This window comes from Tamandua tetradactyla, chromosome 17 (assembly GCF_023851605.1).
Source record: "Tamandua tetradactyla isolate mTamTet1 chromosome 17, mTamTet1.pri, whole genome shotgun sequence".
Lineage (NCBI taxonomy): Eukaryota > Metazoa > Chordata > Mammalia > Pilosa > Myrmecophagidae > Tamandua > Tamandua tetradactyla.
The window spans coordinates 63,959,110-63,972,723 of NC_135343.1; the positions used below are offsets into that span (position 1 = coordinate 63,959,110).

The 13,614-nt window shown below is 39.3% G+C and overlaps 1 protein-coding gene across 1 annotated transcript in view; it reads right to left on the reverse strand.

Moving 5' to 3' along the window:
* Nucleotides 1-10,599, reverse strand: part of LOC143661186 (uncharacterized) — a 28,869-nt gene extending 18,270 nt beyond the window's left edge. The window contains exons 1-2 of the mRNA XM_077134740.1: nt 10,514-10,599; nt 9,993-10,331 (exon numbers count right to left, since the gene is read on the reverse strand). Coding sequence (XP_076990855.1) covers nt 9,993-10,331; nt 10,514-10,574 — 400 coding nt within the window. The 5' untranslated portion in view covers nt 10,575-10,599. The remainder of the gene's footprint in view (nt 1-9,992; nt 10,332-10,513) is intronic.
* Nucleotides 10,600-13,614: the final 3,015 nt, after the last annotated feature.

Below are 13,614 nucleotides of genomic sequence, written 5' to 3' on the forward strand. Positions count from 1 at the left end.
TGACAAAGAATTAGAATAGGAAAGTTTAATACTGATTCATCAGTGTATAAATCTCACTGCACCTCTAACCAGTCAGTTTTGCCTGGAATCTGCTTGCTTCAGTCATGTGCATCCATCTGGAGAATGTACTGATGATGTAAAGAACAAGAACATTTAAGGAGTGAGATTAATAATCTCTGAAGAAAAGACAGCATCCTGCTACCTAATGTGGCAAAAAGATTTTGAAAATATGAAGTACACAAATGTTGAGATGGGGAATTACCCTGGATTACTTGGGTGCCCCTGTGAAAACATATGAGTGCTTAAAAAGGAAACAACCTCTCAGGACTGTGGTCAGAGAAACACATGACAACAGAAGCAGGGTCAGGAGATGAAGCGTTGGTTACTATGAAGAACAATGAAGGGGGGCACCAGTCAGGGAATTGGGAGGTTTCTACAAGCCTGAAAGGGAAGAAGCAGCTTCTCCCCTAAGGTTATCACAAGGGGACACTGCAACACAGTGATTTTAGCTGAGTGAGATACATTTTTATCTAATAATTTTCAGAACTGTAAATGAGGCATTTCTAATGTTTGTGGGAATTGTTACAGGGGCAATAGAGATCTAAAACAGAGATCTGTACTCCATTATCCTACAATGACCATCACAAAAATGGAATAAAAAGACCAGGTCCCTTATCTACTAGACCCTGAAAACCTTCTTGAAAATAAATCAACAGACAGTCTCTAAGGAAGATAGAGGAGGTAGGTAAATCCAGGAAACAGCTACTTCATAAGAGACTCACTGGCAAGCAGCACAGAGAAGGAGGTTGTATTCAACAGTGAATCACAATGGTAGGAAAGTCATAATATTTTTGACAGTAGTGAACTTCCCATCTGCATCCTGGAGCCCACTGATGCTGAGAAGGAAGTCTGCTGTTATCAATTGACAAGAAACTGTCAGGGAATCCAATAACTGGTAGATGCCAAGGGGATGAGCAGTTGGGGAACTGTCCTGGCTTCTGCTGTGTACAGGTTTGAGAGTATTATGGAGCCCAGAAACACCATGTTTTAATCTTGATCCAATCTTGTGGAAGTGGCTGTTTCATTTAATCTTGATTCAATATTGCAGATTAAATTTGATTAGATTTTCTACATAGAGATGTGGCATTTCCAATTGCCTGTGTAAACTTTGATTAGTTGGTGATGTGACTCTACCCATTTCAGGTGGGTCTTGTTTATTTTATTGGAATCCTTAAAAATGATGAAGCATTTCAAAGATGGTCAGAAATTACCAAACCCTCAGAGCCAACAAAGCCTAGAATTGACACAAATGCTGATGCTTGGAGAACAGAGGGAAGCCAAGAGATGACAGCCTGCCCTGGAGAAGCAAAGTGAGGGACCAGCAGATGTCAGCATGTGACTGCCACATGGACAGAGGTGTTCCTGATTCATCAGCCTTCCTGGAACTAAGGTATCTTTCCTTGAAGGCCTTAGTTTGGACATCTTTATAGTTTAGAATTGTAAAATTGTAACTTATTTCATTCCACTTTTTAAAAGTTATTCCAATTCTGGTATATCACATTCTGTGGACTTAAAAACTAACACATGCTGGAAACAGGCTAAGAAATTTTTGTGGTTGAGAATGGATAAAGTGCTGGGGCTGGACATGGCACTGTGTTTATCCTCAGACATGGCCACACAGCCAGGGAGTCTGGAGACTCAGACTTCACAAGTTCCCCCGGGTCCCCTGCAATCAAAATGAAACATTAACACAGATGCATGGATTATGCCAATGCACTCAAAACAAGATTGTCCATTCTTTTTTTCCTTGTGGTCATACTTATTTCAGAGGCCTATTACATTCAATATTGGCTGTAATGTTTCTGGAAATTACAGCTATTTAAGTGTGCATCTAAAGTAATATTTCTTAATCTACAAAAATTCAAATCTTGTTTGATTGAGTTCATTTTACACTTTCAACAAGAGTCCCAGAGCAGCAAAATCAGAACAAGGTAGTATGTGACATGATCAGTTACTTTGCCCTGCCAATTACAGCTCTTTTCATGTCACCAGTGCACAGAGCCTGAGGGGAAACCTATGAGCAACTGGGCATTTCCAGAGGGGATGTGCAAAGCAGGTAGGTTCCATACAAGGAAATTGCATTGTGGACTGTAGAAAGATATAATGTATAATACCAAAAATATCATCACAGAAAATACAACTTATTGACAATGAAACATGTAGTAATAAATTTCAAAATGGAATTTGCAATCATTAATTTTAAAATACATATATATTCAAAATGTATAGCATTCTCTTGTTACACAAACTGCAATCAACAATATAGGACAATCTAAACAAGAACCTCATATTGAATCTCCTTAATAATGTTCATAATCTGAAAAGATATTGGATGACTAGTAACTGGAGATATTTTAGTACCAAAGGAGCATTGTCCTGAAAATATTTAAGAAAATTGCAAACTTGTGCCTGGGCTCCAGGTCCATGCAAAGTTCATTGCAGTGAGAGCCCAGAGCCCATCCAGGTGGGAAATTCTGAAGGCACATGTACAGCATGAATCATAAGTAAAATGACAACAGCATTTCTCCTTATATTTCAGATTTTGAAAGTATCACAGAGTTTATTTAAAGGAATGAATTTGATAATATGTATACAGAAAGCTAAATTTTAATGATTACCTTATACTCATAAACAGAACCAAACCAAAGTTTCTATATCTTGGATAATGAAACCCAGAATTGAAAACTGAATGGAGGTAACTGACAGTAGTGGAAAATTTATAGAACTAGAAGCCATAGCAGAAGAAACTTTCAAAAAATACAATACTGAGAAAGAAAAATATGGAAAAAACTCACAAACATAGAGGATACAGGGAGATGCACAGAAAGAAGAACTAATATATATCCGAGAAAGGTAGATAATGGGCCCTTGTATATTTGAATAAATAATGATTGAGAATTACCCAAAACTAGTGAAAGAAACCAATTCACAAGCTCAAGGACCCACCAAAATAAAGCCAAATTAGTCAATAGTAGTCTTATAGTGAGACACATCTCAGAAAACTGCAGAATATCAAAGACAAAGAGGAAAACATGCAGTCACACAGAAAAGACACAGACCCCTTCAGTGCAGTGATATTTTTGAGTGGCATAAAATAAATTATGTTTGGTACCCCATCGTTTTTGCCTAGAAGTAAGCACTCTTCTTAACTGACCACCCCAGCTAGCCTTGCTTCTTTTCTAAACAACCCTTTGCCATCTCAAGCCTCATAATTGTTAGCAAGGCCTCTAACTGGCAAGGCTTTGGTTGATCAGAATCTGCATTCACTTTCTCCAAAAGCCCTGGCCCTGGCCACTTCTGCTTTTGCTCTGTATAGTTTGAAACTTGTAATCCCCAGTATCTGTGGTTAAAGCCTTACTTCCCTCTCTGAGACACAATTAAAGGAGCAAGGTAGAAGTGAGAATCCATGGCTGTTCCATAACTGTTACCCCCACCCCTATAGGGGCCAAGTTTAGGTAAGCTTGGGATCCTCAACCACCTTTATTCTCCCCTTTCCATTCCCATGTTCTTTAAGTCAATATAGCTGTCCTTTTCTGCACTGGAGTCTGGCTGGCTCATTCTGCTTCTTTGTTCTCACCCAAAAAACTTCCACATCTCATCCAAAACAATTGGCCTGGGAAGCAGGGTGATTTGATACTGATTCACAAACTCAGGTGCACTTGGCTTAATTATCAGATGTCCCAGTGGCTAGCACCATTTGAGAGACTTCATTACTGGGTGGCATTCATTGGTGCTGCCTTGTACTGCTGTCCTTGGTGTATTTTGGGGTTATTTAGGTTGACATCCCCAAGCTGTGGATCCATTAAAGGGCCAATATTCTGCAGAGAGGTGTGGGACAGCTCCCTGAACACTGGTTCATTTGGATACATGCCTCTGTAGAGCAAGAGGGAGCTCGCTGAAAGGGAGCAGAGGACTGGGTGAGACCTTTGCAGATTTAGTATAAATTCATTGGCCTTTGTTCTGAAAAGATATAGAGGATGCAAAGGAGGAGCAGGTCCCAGATCCATTGGCCTTAGACCACCCAGAGCAAGTCCTTCTGGCCCTACCTTTGGCTGTGTCTGACATGTCACCCCGATGCCTGCATATGACAATGAGACTCGGGATTTTGTTGACTGTCCTGTCTGAGCTGTGTCTCCTGGGATTTCTCCAAGGGTTTCACATCGCCCCTGGGTCAGGGGAATTTTTCCTGGCCAGAGCCCTTAGGGAGGGCAATATTCCTGCTGGGCTAACAGGGCACCCCTTGGACAAAGGTCCACTAAGATCTGAGACCCTTATGTTGCTTCTGTCTGCACTGCGGTCACTTGCCACCCCTACCCTGTGGGTTTAAATGGCCCAATCCTTGATGCTCAGTGGCCAAGGATCTCATGGGAAAATGCAAGTGATCTGAGCACTTCAGTAGGGTGGAAACTCTTTACGGGTCTAAGTTGGAGACAAAACTTAATCTAAAGATCCCACCATGCAATATTGAATCAAGATTAAAGAGTCACTCTTCTGTGGTGCACATCAGTTTCACACCACCACAAAGATTTTAATTAATTTTAGTCTTTAATATTGTTATGTGCGATTGAATTTATTGAATAATCATTAAAAAAATTAAAACACATTATATATAATGTACTAAAAAGAAGGCATCATTTCTTCTTCAACTGACATTCAAAGTTCAGTCCATTTTGAGTCACACATAACCAGAATCTTAATCCTTTAAAGGAGACACATTAAGGAATTGTAAACCCATAGTAAGGTTGAAAGTAAAAGAATGGAAAATTATATGTATATATTTATTTATTTACACATAATTATGATATAATTATAATTTATAATTTAAATTTATATAAATAATATACATAAAGAATTATATAAAATTTAAATTATTTATATATTTATAAAATTGCAACATTAACTAAAAAATAGGGTAATTATAATAATATTCAAAATGCATATGATTTAAAACAAAATTCATTACTGGGGAAAACACTTCACCATAATAGATATTTCAATTCACCCTGAAAATATAACAACACTCAATTTTACCCATCTAATAAGCACAGTCTAAAAGGTACTGCGCAAAAAGTGAACAATTACAGGGAGAATATGCATAAATACACAATGATAAAGGTGGTTTAACTGATTCCCAATTTCAGCTTTGCAAAACAACCAGGAAAATTTAATAGACATATGAAAATCTGAAAAGCAACAGTAACATTATGAAAACATTAACAGATTTACACATTTGTACAAAGTTCCACAATGACCCAACTATATGGTTTTGTGATGTGTATGTGGAATTTCAAAATGTGAATCAAGGAAGTGATTAGTATGAGATTCAGAGAAATCAAGAAGGAAGATTTATGGTTTGTAAGGGAGGAGTGGATTTCGGTAGGATGGGGGGCAGGAATGTGCCAGGTCATGGTGAGATCTTGGTGACAACTAGGTTGTTGTTAATCAAAAATGGGTTAATGCATGTGTTTTATGCAATTTCCCTTGACATATTTTAAAATAAAATATTAAATATTAAATGTATATTTACCATACATACAATTTCACAAATTTATTGACACATATGAAAAATAACATCCTCAAAGTACCTGACACTGTATTTGACAGAGTATTTGGTCAATTAATGTCTCTTGTATAAATTAAAAAATAAAAATAAGCTGAATCTAAGAAAGCTTTAATTCTATCAATATTCATGTTCATCGATAGAACAGTTATATCTTGTTCTAATGTATTTATATTGTCAGTTCAAACTTCTCTTCTGAGTTCTAAATTCAAGATTCTTGAGTGTCTCTATGGCACTTCTCACTCAGTATCTCTGACACCTATCTCATGAGCTTTCCACCTCTGCACAAGCCAACCCCACCCAGTTCCACCCAAGTGAATTAGCAGCACACATCCTGTTGTCTAAGCCAGAGTCAGTGGAGTCATCCTCGACACCACTCTTCACCTCAGCACTCATAGCCACCTCCTGTCAATTTTATAACTACATATTCCCCAACACATCCACCTCTTCCTGTCTCCACTGACATGGCTTTAGACCAAGCCACCAATATCTCTCCCCTGGATTCCTGAAATAACTTCCTAAGTGTTCTTCCTACATCTATTCTTGACATTTTTTAAAAAAATAATTTCTCTTCACTAAAATCAGAGTGATCTTTTTAAAAGGCAAATTTGGTCATGCCCTCTGGCTGCTTAAAAACCTACTTTAGGGGAGTACACTTTTTAAAATTAACTTTCCAAAGGACAAGTTACATGATTTACAGAAATGTAGGACAATGAAGCTGTCCCTACCCAGGCCCAGGGCTGAAAGTCTACTTTCTCTAAGATACTGGGAGGTGGTGATCTCTGGCAACACATAGCTCCTGTACCTAGACCTGCCTGGTAATGAGGTCCAGACCCTCCCAGAAGTTCCCCAAAGTCTGAGACCAGCTGAGCTGCTGTGTACCTCAGTGTGAGCCCCTGGCCCTCCCACTATACTGCCCACCTACATTAGAAGGGAGAAGGCAGAGGGCAGATGCAGTGGCAGATGGGAGCTGTGGCCACAAGCAATCTCCATCTGTAAAATGGGTGCTGGACTAGAAGATGGTTATTGATACAGCTCAAGAGATTAATTTCCAAGTATATTTAGCTCTAGCAAGTGTAAATGTACTTTATCCTATGAATGTAAAAACAGATTGAAATAGGGTTGAAAGCAATTAAAGTTCAGTTTTACAAAAGCTACAGTAAGCAATCCTGTATCAAGAAGAGGGAGAGATGTGTGCTGATTCCAGGGTAGACATTATTACAGTACCTGTGACCCTCAGCCCTTAGTACTTTGTAATAGCTTGTACCAGCATGGCTTAACACTATGTACAGAAAAACTGTTCACCGAGGAGAAGTTTCATGAACCATCTCTGAGCGTGTGGCTGCCAGCTGGATGCAAATGCTCCCATTGAATGGCTCTATAGTATTAGGGTTTCAGAGAGGCAGCTGCACTAGTATCTCCTCCTCCTTGCAGCACAGAGGTTGGAACGGACACAGCATCAGAGCCTGCTCATCCCAACAAACAGCTTGGAGCTGTGATAATTCCTATTCATTAGTGTAAGCATGCCCCTAACTAAACTAATAATTTGAACCACTTTAAGAGAAACAAAGGAAAAATATGTGCAAAGTTTGCTCAAGTTCCTATACACAGACTCCCTTCCCCATGGCTGGTCACTCTGGAGAGATCATCTTCTGGTTTGGTAGCCATGAGGGGTTGAATGTTGTTTCACTCTTCCTGAAAATGGGAAAAAATCACATGGCAAGGAACATTGGCTAGATCCCATGGGCTTTACTCTAACACCAAGAAGCCACAGAGCACTCATGGCGCAGCGGTGGGGGCACCGCAGGACTCAGGCACATGCCCACCTGTCACTGGGTAGGCATTTTTAAGCAATTTCCATTCATTCATCCCCTTGACATTGAGATGTATTTCATGAAGCACACTTTCACTACCTTCTAGCTCTGTGACCATGGGTAGGTTGCTTCACCTCTCTCTCCTCACTGTCCTCCTCTGTACAATGGATCTATTATCCTGGTACCTATGTCAAAGTCCCGATGTGAGGAATAAAATGAAATAATAAATGCCGGCACTTAGAACTGCCTGGAACATAGCAAGTGCTCAGTAACTATTAGCAACCATCATCATCATCACCACCCCATCACCACCTTCATTGCCACTGTTTCTATTATGTGCAAGACACTGCAGATGCAGACATGATTACGATGACTAAGACATATCTTGCTCTCAGGGAGCTCAAAGTCAGCTGCCATAAGCCCTTGGACAGTGTGTTCTGGGAGCACATAAAAAACAAAACAAAACAAAAAAAAACCCACTTTAAGTAGGACACAATTTAAATTTGCCTATGGTTAAATGAACTATGGTATCCATCGTTGGTGGTTCTAAGTGTATTATTTGTTTTCATAAATTAAAAAAATGAAATTAAAAAATAAAAATAAATAATAAAAAAACCCTATGAAACCTGAGATAAAACTGTAGTTCAGTGGTAGAATTCTTGCTTGCTGTGTGGGTGTTCTAGTTTGCTAGCTGCCTGAATGCAGTATACCAGAAACTGAATGGCTTTTAAAAAGGGGAACTTAATAAGTTGCTTGATTACAGTTCCAAGGCCAAGAAAATGTCCCAATTAAAACAAGTCTATAGAAATGTCCAATCTAAGGTATCCAGGGAAAGATACCTTGGCTCAAGAAGACTGATGAAGTTCAGAGTTTCTCTCTCAAGTGAGAAGGCACATGGCAAACATGGTCAGGGTTTCTCTCTCATCTGGAAGGGCACATGGTGAACATGGTGTCATCTGCTAACTTCTTCTCCTGGCTTCCCATTTCATGATGCTCCCCAGGAGGCATTTTCCTTCTTCATCTCCAAAGTTCACTGGATTGTGAACTTTGCTTCTCATGGCTATGTCGTTCTTCTCTGCTCTCTCTGAATCTCTCTCATTCTCCAAAATATTTCCTCTTTTATAGGACACCAGAAACTAATCAAGACCCATTCAAATGGGTGGGGACACACCTCCAGCTAATCCTCATTAACAACCACTCTTGATTAAATCATATCTCCAGGGAGATGATCTGATTACAGTTTCAAACATACCATATTGAATAGGGATTATTCTGCCTTTACAAAATGGGATTTTGATTAAAATGTGACTTTTCTAGGGTCCATGCATCCTTTCAAACCAGCACAGTGGGAGGCCTAGATTTGATACCAAGCCCATGCGCTTTCCAAAACAAACAAAAAAGCAAAAGAAAAATCAACAAATCATGCTGCAATAAAGGGATACTCACATGGAGAAATAATGAAATGTGACCCTGCCTTATAGGATACAAAAACACACAGACACACACACACACAGAAACACCTTTCCACCGCACTAAACTAAACACAAACCCACACAAATGTAAAATGTGCTTTTTTATTGGCTTCAATCATAAATATCTTACATCCAATTTTGCATTTCTCAATTTTCTTTCATCAATATCTGCTACCCTTTCAGACTTAAATTCTGAGAGACAGACTTATTTCTTTAATTGCCTATTACCATTATTACAAAGCAAATACCCAGAAATATGCTTGGCATATTATAGATTCTCAATTGAAATTTATTTAATAAATGAAAAATGAAAAAAGAAATCAATAAAGAAAAGCCTTAACTATAACAAATTCACTCACAAATATAATGCTAAATTAGAATAATCAATTGCTTAATGCAATGATATAAAGCATTCTAGCTTTCATGGAAGTGTAAACATGTTAACATGAAATAAATACCCAGGGAAAAGAAAACTTGCTGAGAACCTGGTCTTGTCACATATGAAAACAATGTCTCTTTGTTGACAGAGACAGTTTTCTATCTCTTGACCAAAATTCCAGCCTCACTCCTTCATGCCCCTTTTGCATTGTGTCCCTCCTCCTTACCTCATTCGAACCAGGGAGAGCAGAGAAAAACAACATGAACTGCAGGGAATGGAAGGAAAAAACGGCACATTCAGACCCTAAATATTCTAAATACCACTGTACCGGGAATTCCCCTCTACATTTCCCCCCTGAGAGACTCCTAACTAGGCAGCTCCTTTTCTCCCTCCTCCTGTCTCTCTGCCCTTACAGGTTCCAGGCAACCACAGTAACTTAAAGGAAAAATTTTCCAAACCAAGTGGTTAGAACTACAGAATTGCCTTTGAAGGAATAAGTAAAGGAAAGAGAAAGAGTGAAGGAAAAGGGCAGTTAGAAAGGAGGTAGAATATAACTACTTCAGTAACAAGGATAAGGAAGGCTTGAAGGAAAGACAGAGTTCACTGAAGGAAAAAGTAAGACAAGAAGACAAACTACTAGGCAGGAAGTTATAATGAAGAGGTGGGAGGAGGGGGAGCAGCTGCTGCTGCAGGACTCAGTGCCCCACAGCTGGGAGAGGAGGTTTGTGTTCGAGGCTGAAGCACTGTGGGAGGATAGTTGTTATACTTCTGACAGTAATAAGTGGCCACATCTTCAGCCTGGGCTCCACTGATTCTGAGAGAGAAATCTGTCCCAGACCCACTGCCACTGAATCGCTCAGGGATCCCAGATGCCCGGTTGGATGCACCAAAGATGAGCAGTTTGGGAGCCTGTCCAGGTTTCTGCTGGTACCAGTTTAAGTAGCTGCTAACACTCTGGCTGGCCTTGCAGCTCATGGTGATGGTCTCTCCTGGTGTCACAGCCACAGAGACTGGAGACTGGGTCATCACGATGTCCCCTCTGGCACCTGCAGGCAGAAAGAACAAGGTCACACAGTAAATCACAGGTATATAAAATGTATATTCACATGTCGGTTTCCTTATTAATCATATATAATCAGATATGCTTGAGATGGAATAGTCTGTACACTCTACATGGGAAAACCATCTCTCCAGCTGTATAAAGACATTGCTCTTCTGAAGCTCTCACCTGAGACCCAGAGCCCCAGGAGGATGAGGAGTTGGGACTGAGACAGCATCTTGCTCACCATCTGGTACACTCAGGCCCCATTACCAGGGATTCCCCATTAATAGAGTCTGAGCAGCAGCTGAGTCCCCAGCAGTCTATGCAAATCAGCACAGGGTATAAAGGGAAATGAGCTGTGCAGTGAGCCATGAAGACAGATAATGGAAAGAAAGGGACTCAAAAATAACATTAGTGTAAGAAATGTGAGTGCAGTCCTGCAAATATCTCAGAAATCAGTGACAACTATAATTTTCAACAAACTTTAGAAAACAGCCAAATTTAAAATATCTTATTATCAAATCTATGTTTCAAATTACCTATACTCATCTTGTATACTTAATTTTGTAGTTGAATATATGTGCCGGTGTGTGTAAAAGTTCTGAACTTAATTGACCTTTAATAATATGGTGCCAGGAACTGTGTGGAATGCATTCATGTAATTGGATAGAATGAGGATGTAGTGCACAAATTTGCATCTATTTTAGTCTATTCTGAATTTTAAATATGTATTTGAAGTACTTCTTTAACATCAAATCTCCTCAAAATGTCCAAAACGAGACCACCGGTACTGCTCTCAACCCAAATATAGTCCCTGAAAATGAGTCACCAGATACTTACAAGTTACCCTTGGCACTGCTCTTTAGGTCCATCAGTTTCTTAAATCACAAAGGAAGTGTCCACAGATCTAAGGGGTCACCTTTCCACATAGTGGTAACAGGGAAAATAGTTCCATCTCCCAAGGTCTCAGAAAAGATTTGTCATTTATTCCTTCCAGAATCAAAAATATTTATAGAATTATACAAATACCAATACAAACCCTTCCAAGCCTAGAGCATTAGATTATGAATAAATGAAACAGAACTTCTGATATCTTGAGTCTTTCTATTATCTGGGAGAGAAAGAAAATAAACAAAGTATATTCCTGAAGCTTCTCCTATCCTACTTCTCTGAAATTTATACCCCGTAGCAAAGCTGTTAATGCAGGACAAGTGGGGCAAGGTGCATCCAGCTCTATTGCATACAACTTCCCTCATCTAGAACAGAGTAAATGAAAGAGAGGAACAATTGAGATAGTTTACATATTTTATATATATCATAATTCTTCCTATTTCATGATTTCTACTTTCCCTGCTAAGCAACCACCCTTCTGCCTCCAAGAAATTTCCCTTAATGTGGAGCATCCTAAGACATGTATTGTTCAATTCTAATTAATAGTACATTTATTTTTCTGTAGTTTGTCTCCTTATGAACCCATTATGTTAGGTGAGGGTGCCATTTCCAGGCCTTCAGGAATGGGGTGGCACAGACTCAAACCAGCAGGAAGACATTCTTACTCAGTCAATAGTCCACCATGTTCTTGGTCTACCACATATATGGGTTTTGAAGTTTCCAATACTTCCATCATGTTTCTCTCATCTCCCATATTTGTTTTCTGCTTTTCCATGAAGTTACTATACATATGCCCGTAATTTAAATTTCTACTTTGCAATTGATAGTTTCCTGCTTCAGGATAATACAACATCCTTCCTATGCCTATATATATTAAAGAACTTGAGAAAGTCATGGACACCACGGAGATGAAACAGGTTGTGTCATACAAATGACTGAGTCAGGGGCTTCCACCTAAAACACTGTGTGTGGAGACATCATCTTTGAAGAGTGAATAGTTGACATTGTCCATAAATGAAGTAGGAAGTTGGCTTGCAAAGCTCAGGGAAGAACACATCCAAATTTGCACAGGATGTGATCTTGGATGACTAAGAAAGACAAATAAAACTATGAAAAGCAGACAAGGGTCTGATCCTAGGGGAAATTCAAAGACATGATGAAAGCTGAGAGTTTAGGTTAAGTGCAGTGAGAGTCCATGGAACACGACACAGAATCAATTATTATTTTTTTTAACCTTGATACTTTCTAGGTTATTTTATGCATATTGACATTCTAGAGAAGTGGGAAGTGCTTAATCATTATCCATTCTGGCCAGCTGGAAGTGAGTCTTTCTGACTTCTCCTCTAAAATCATGTAATTTTTTTAAATTTAAATTTTGTGAAACTCCCCCTGCCAAAGTTAAAATTGGGGTAAAGCAATACTTGATAAAATATAAAAAGAGCATTGTGGTAAGCAGAACTCTAAGAGGGCCCTCTAGTTTCCTGGCTGCTGGCATGTACAAACCCTATCCCAGTTGCTCAAGCACTAATTTAGATTCTGCTGTGAAGTGGTTGTGCATATTTAAGGAAGTCTTTGACTTTAATTACATATTAAATGAAATCTGTTGACATTAAGAAAGGGAGATGATTCAAATGGGCCTGGCCAATTCAGAGGAGCCCTTTAAATATTGCTGTACTGGTCAGAGACTAAGAACTCAGTAAGGTTCACAGATAATTGGTATGTGACATGGCAGACACTATCTGATGTTGGCTGTGGAGGTTGAGCGGCCACATATCAAGGTATGAGGACAGCCTCCAGGAAATGACACATAAGCAGCAAGGGAATAGGATTTCAATCCTACCAACAAGGGAACTGATTCTGTCCAAACACAATTAGCTTGCAAGAGAACTCCAAGCTCTGGAAAGAACAGAGCCTCACTGATTCCTTGATTTTACCCTCCTAAGACCCTGAGCAAAAAACCCTTCACACTGTGCTCAGCCAGACTCTTGACCTACAGCACTGAGAACTAATAAACTGTTCACTGGTTATTTACTGATAAAAACAAATATGTGTTTATCAAGCAATCTCATATTAAAAAGAGATTCCTGAATCCAGAGAGAAGAAACTGTCATCCCATTTACTTCATTGCTGAGTGATGTTTTGACACATTGTTCCTCCAATACAATGAGTGTCTTTCCTACCCCTTTTACCCACAAAAGATTTCCTGTCATTAGACCCCATCCCCAGGATCAGGGCTGAATACTGTGCTATGGAAACACAAAGAACAGAATTAGCTCTAAAGATGGTCAGAATCTGTCCCTTCTTTGACTATATGGCCATGTTCTCAGGCATTTTAAGAAATTCTTGGCAGAAATATGTCATAGAGGGGAGGGATCTGGAGACATCCCTAGAAGACC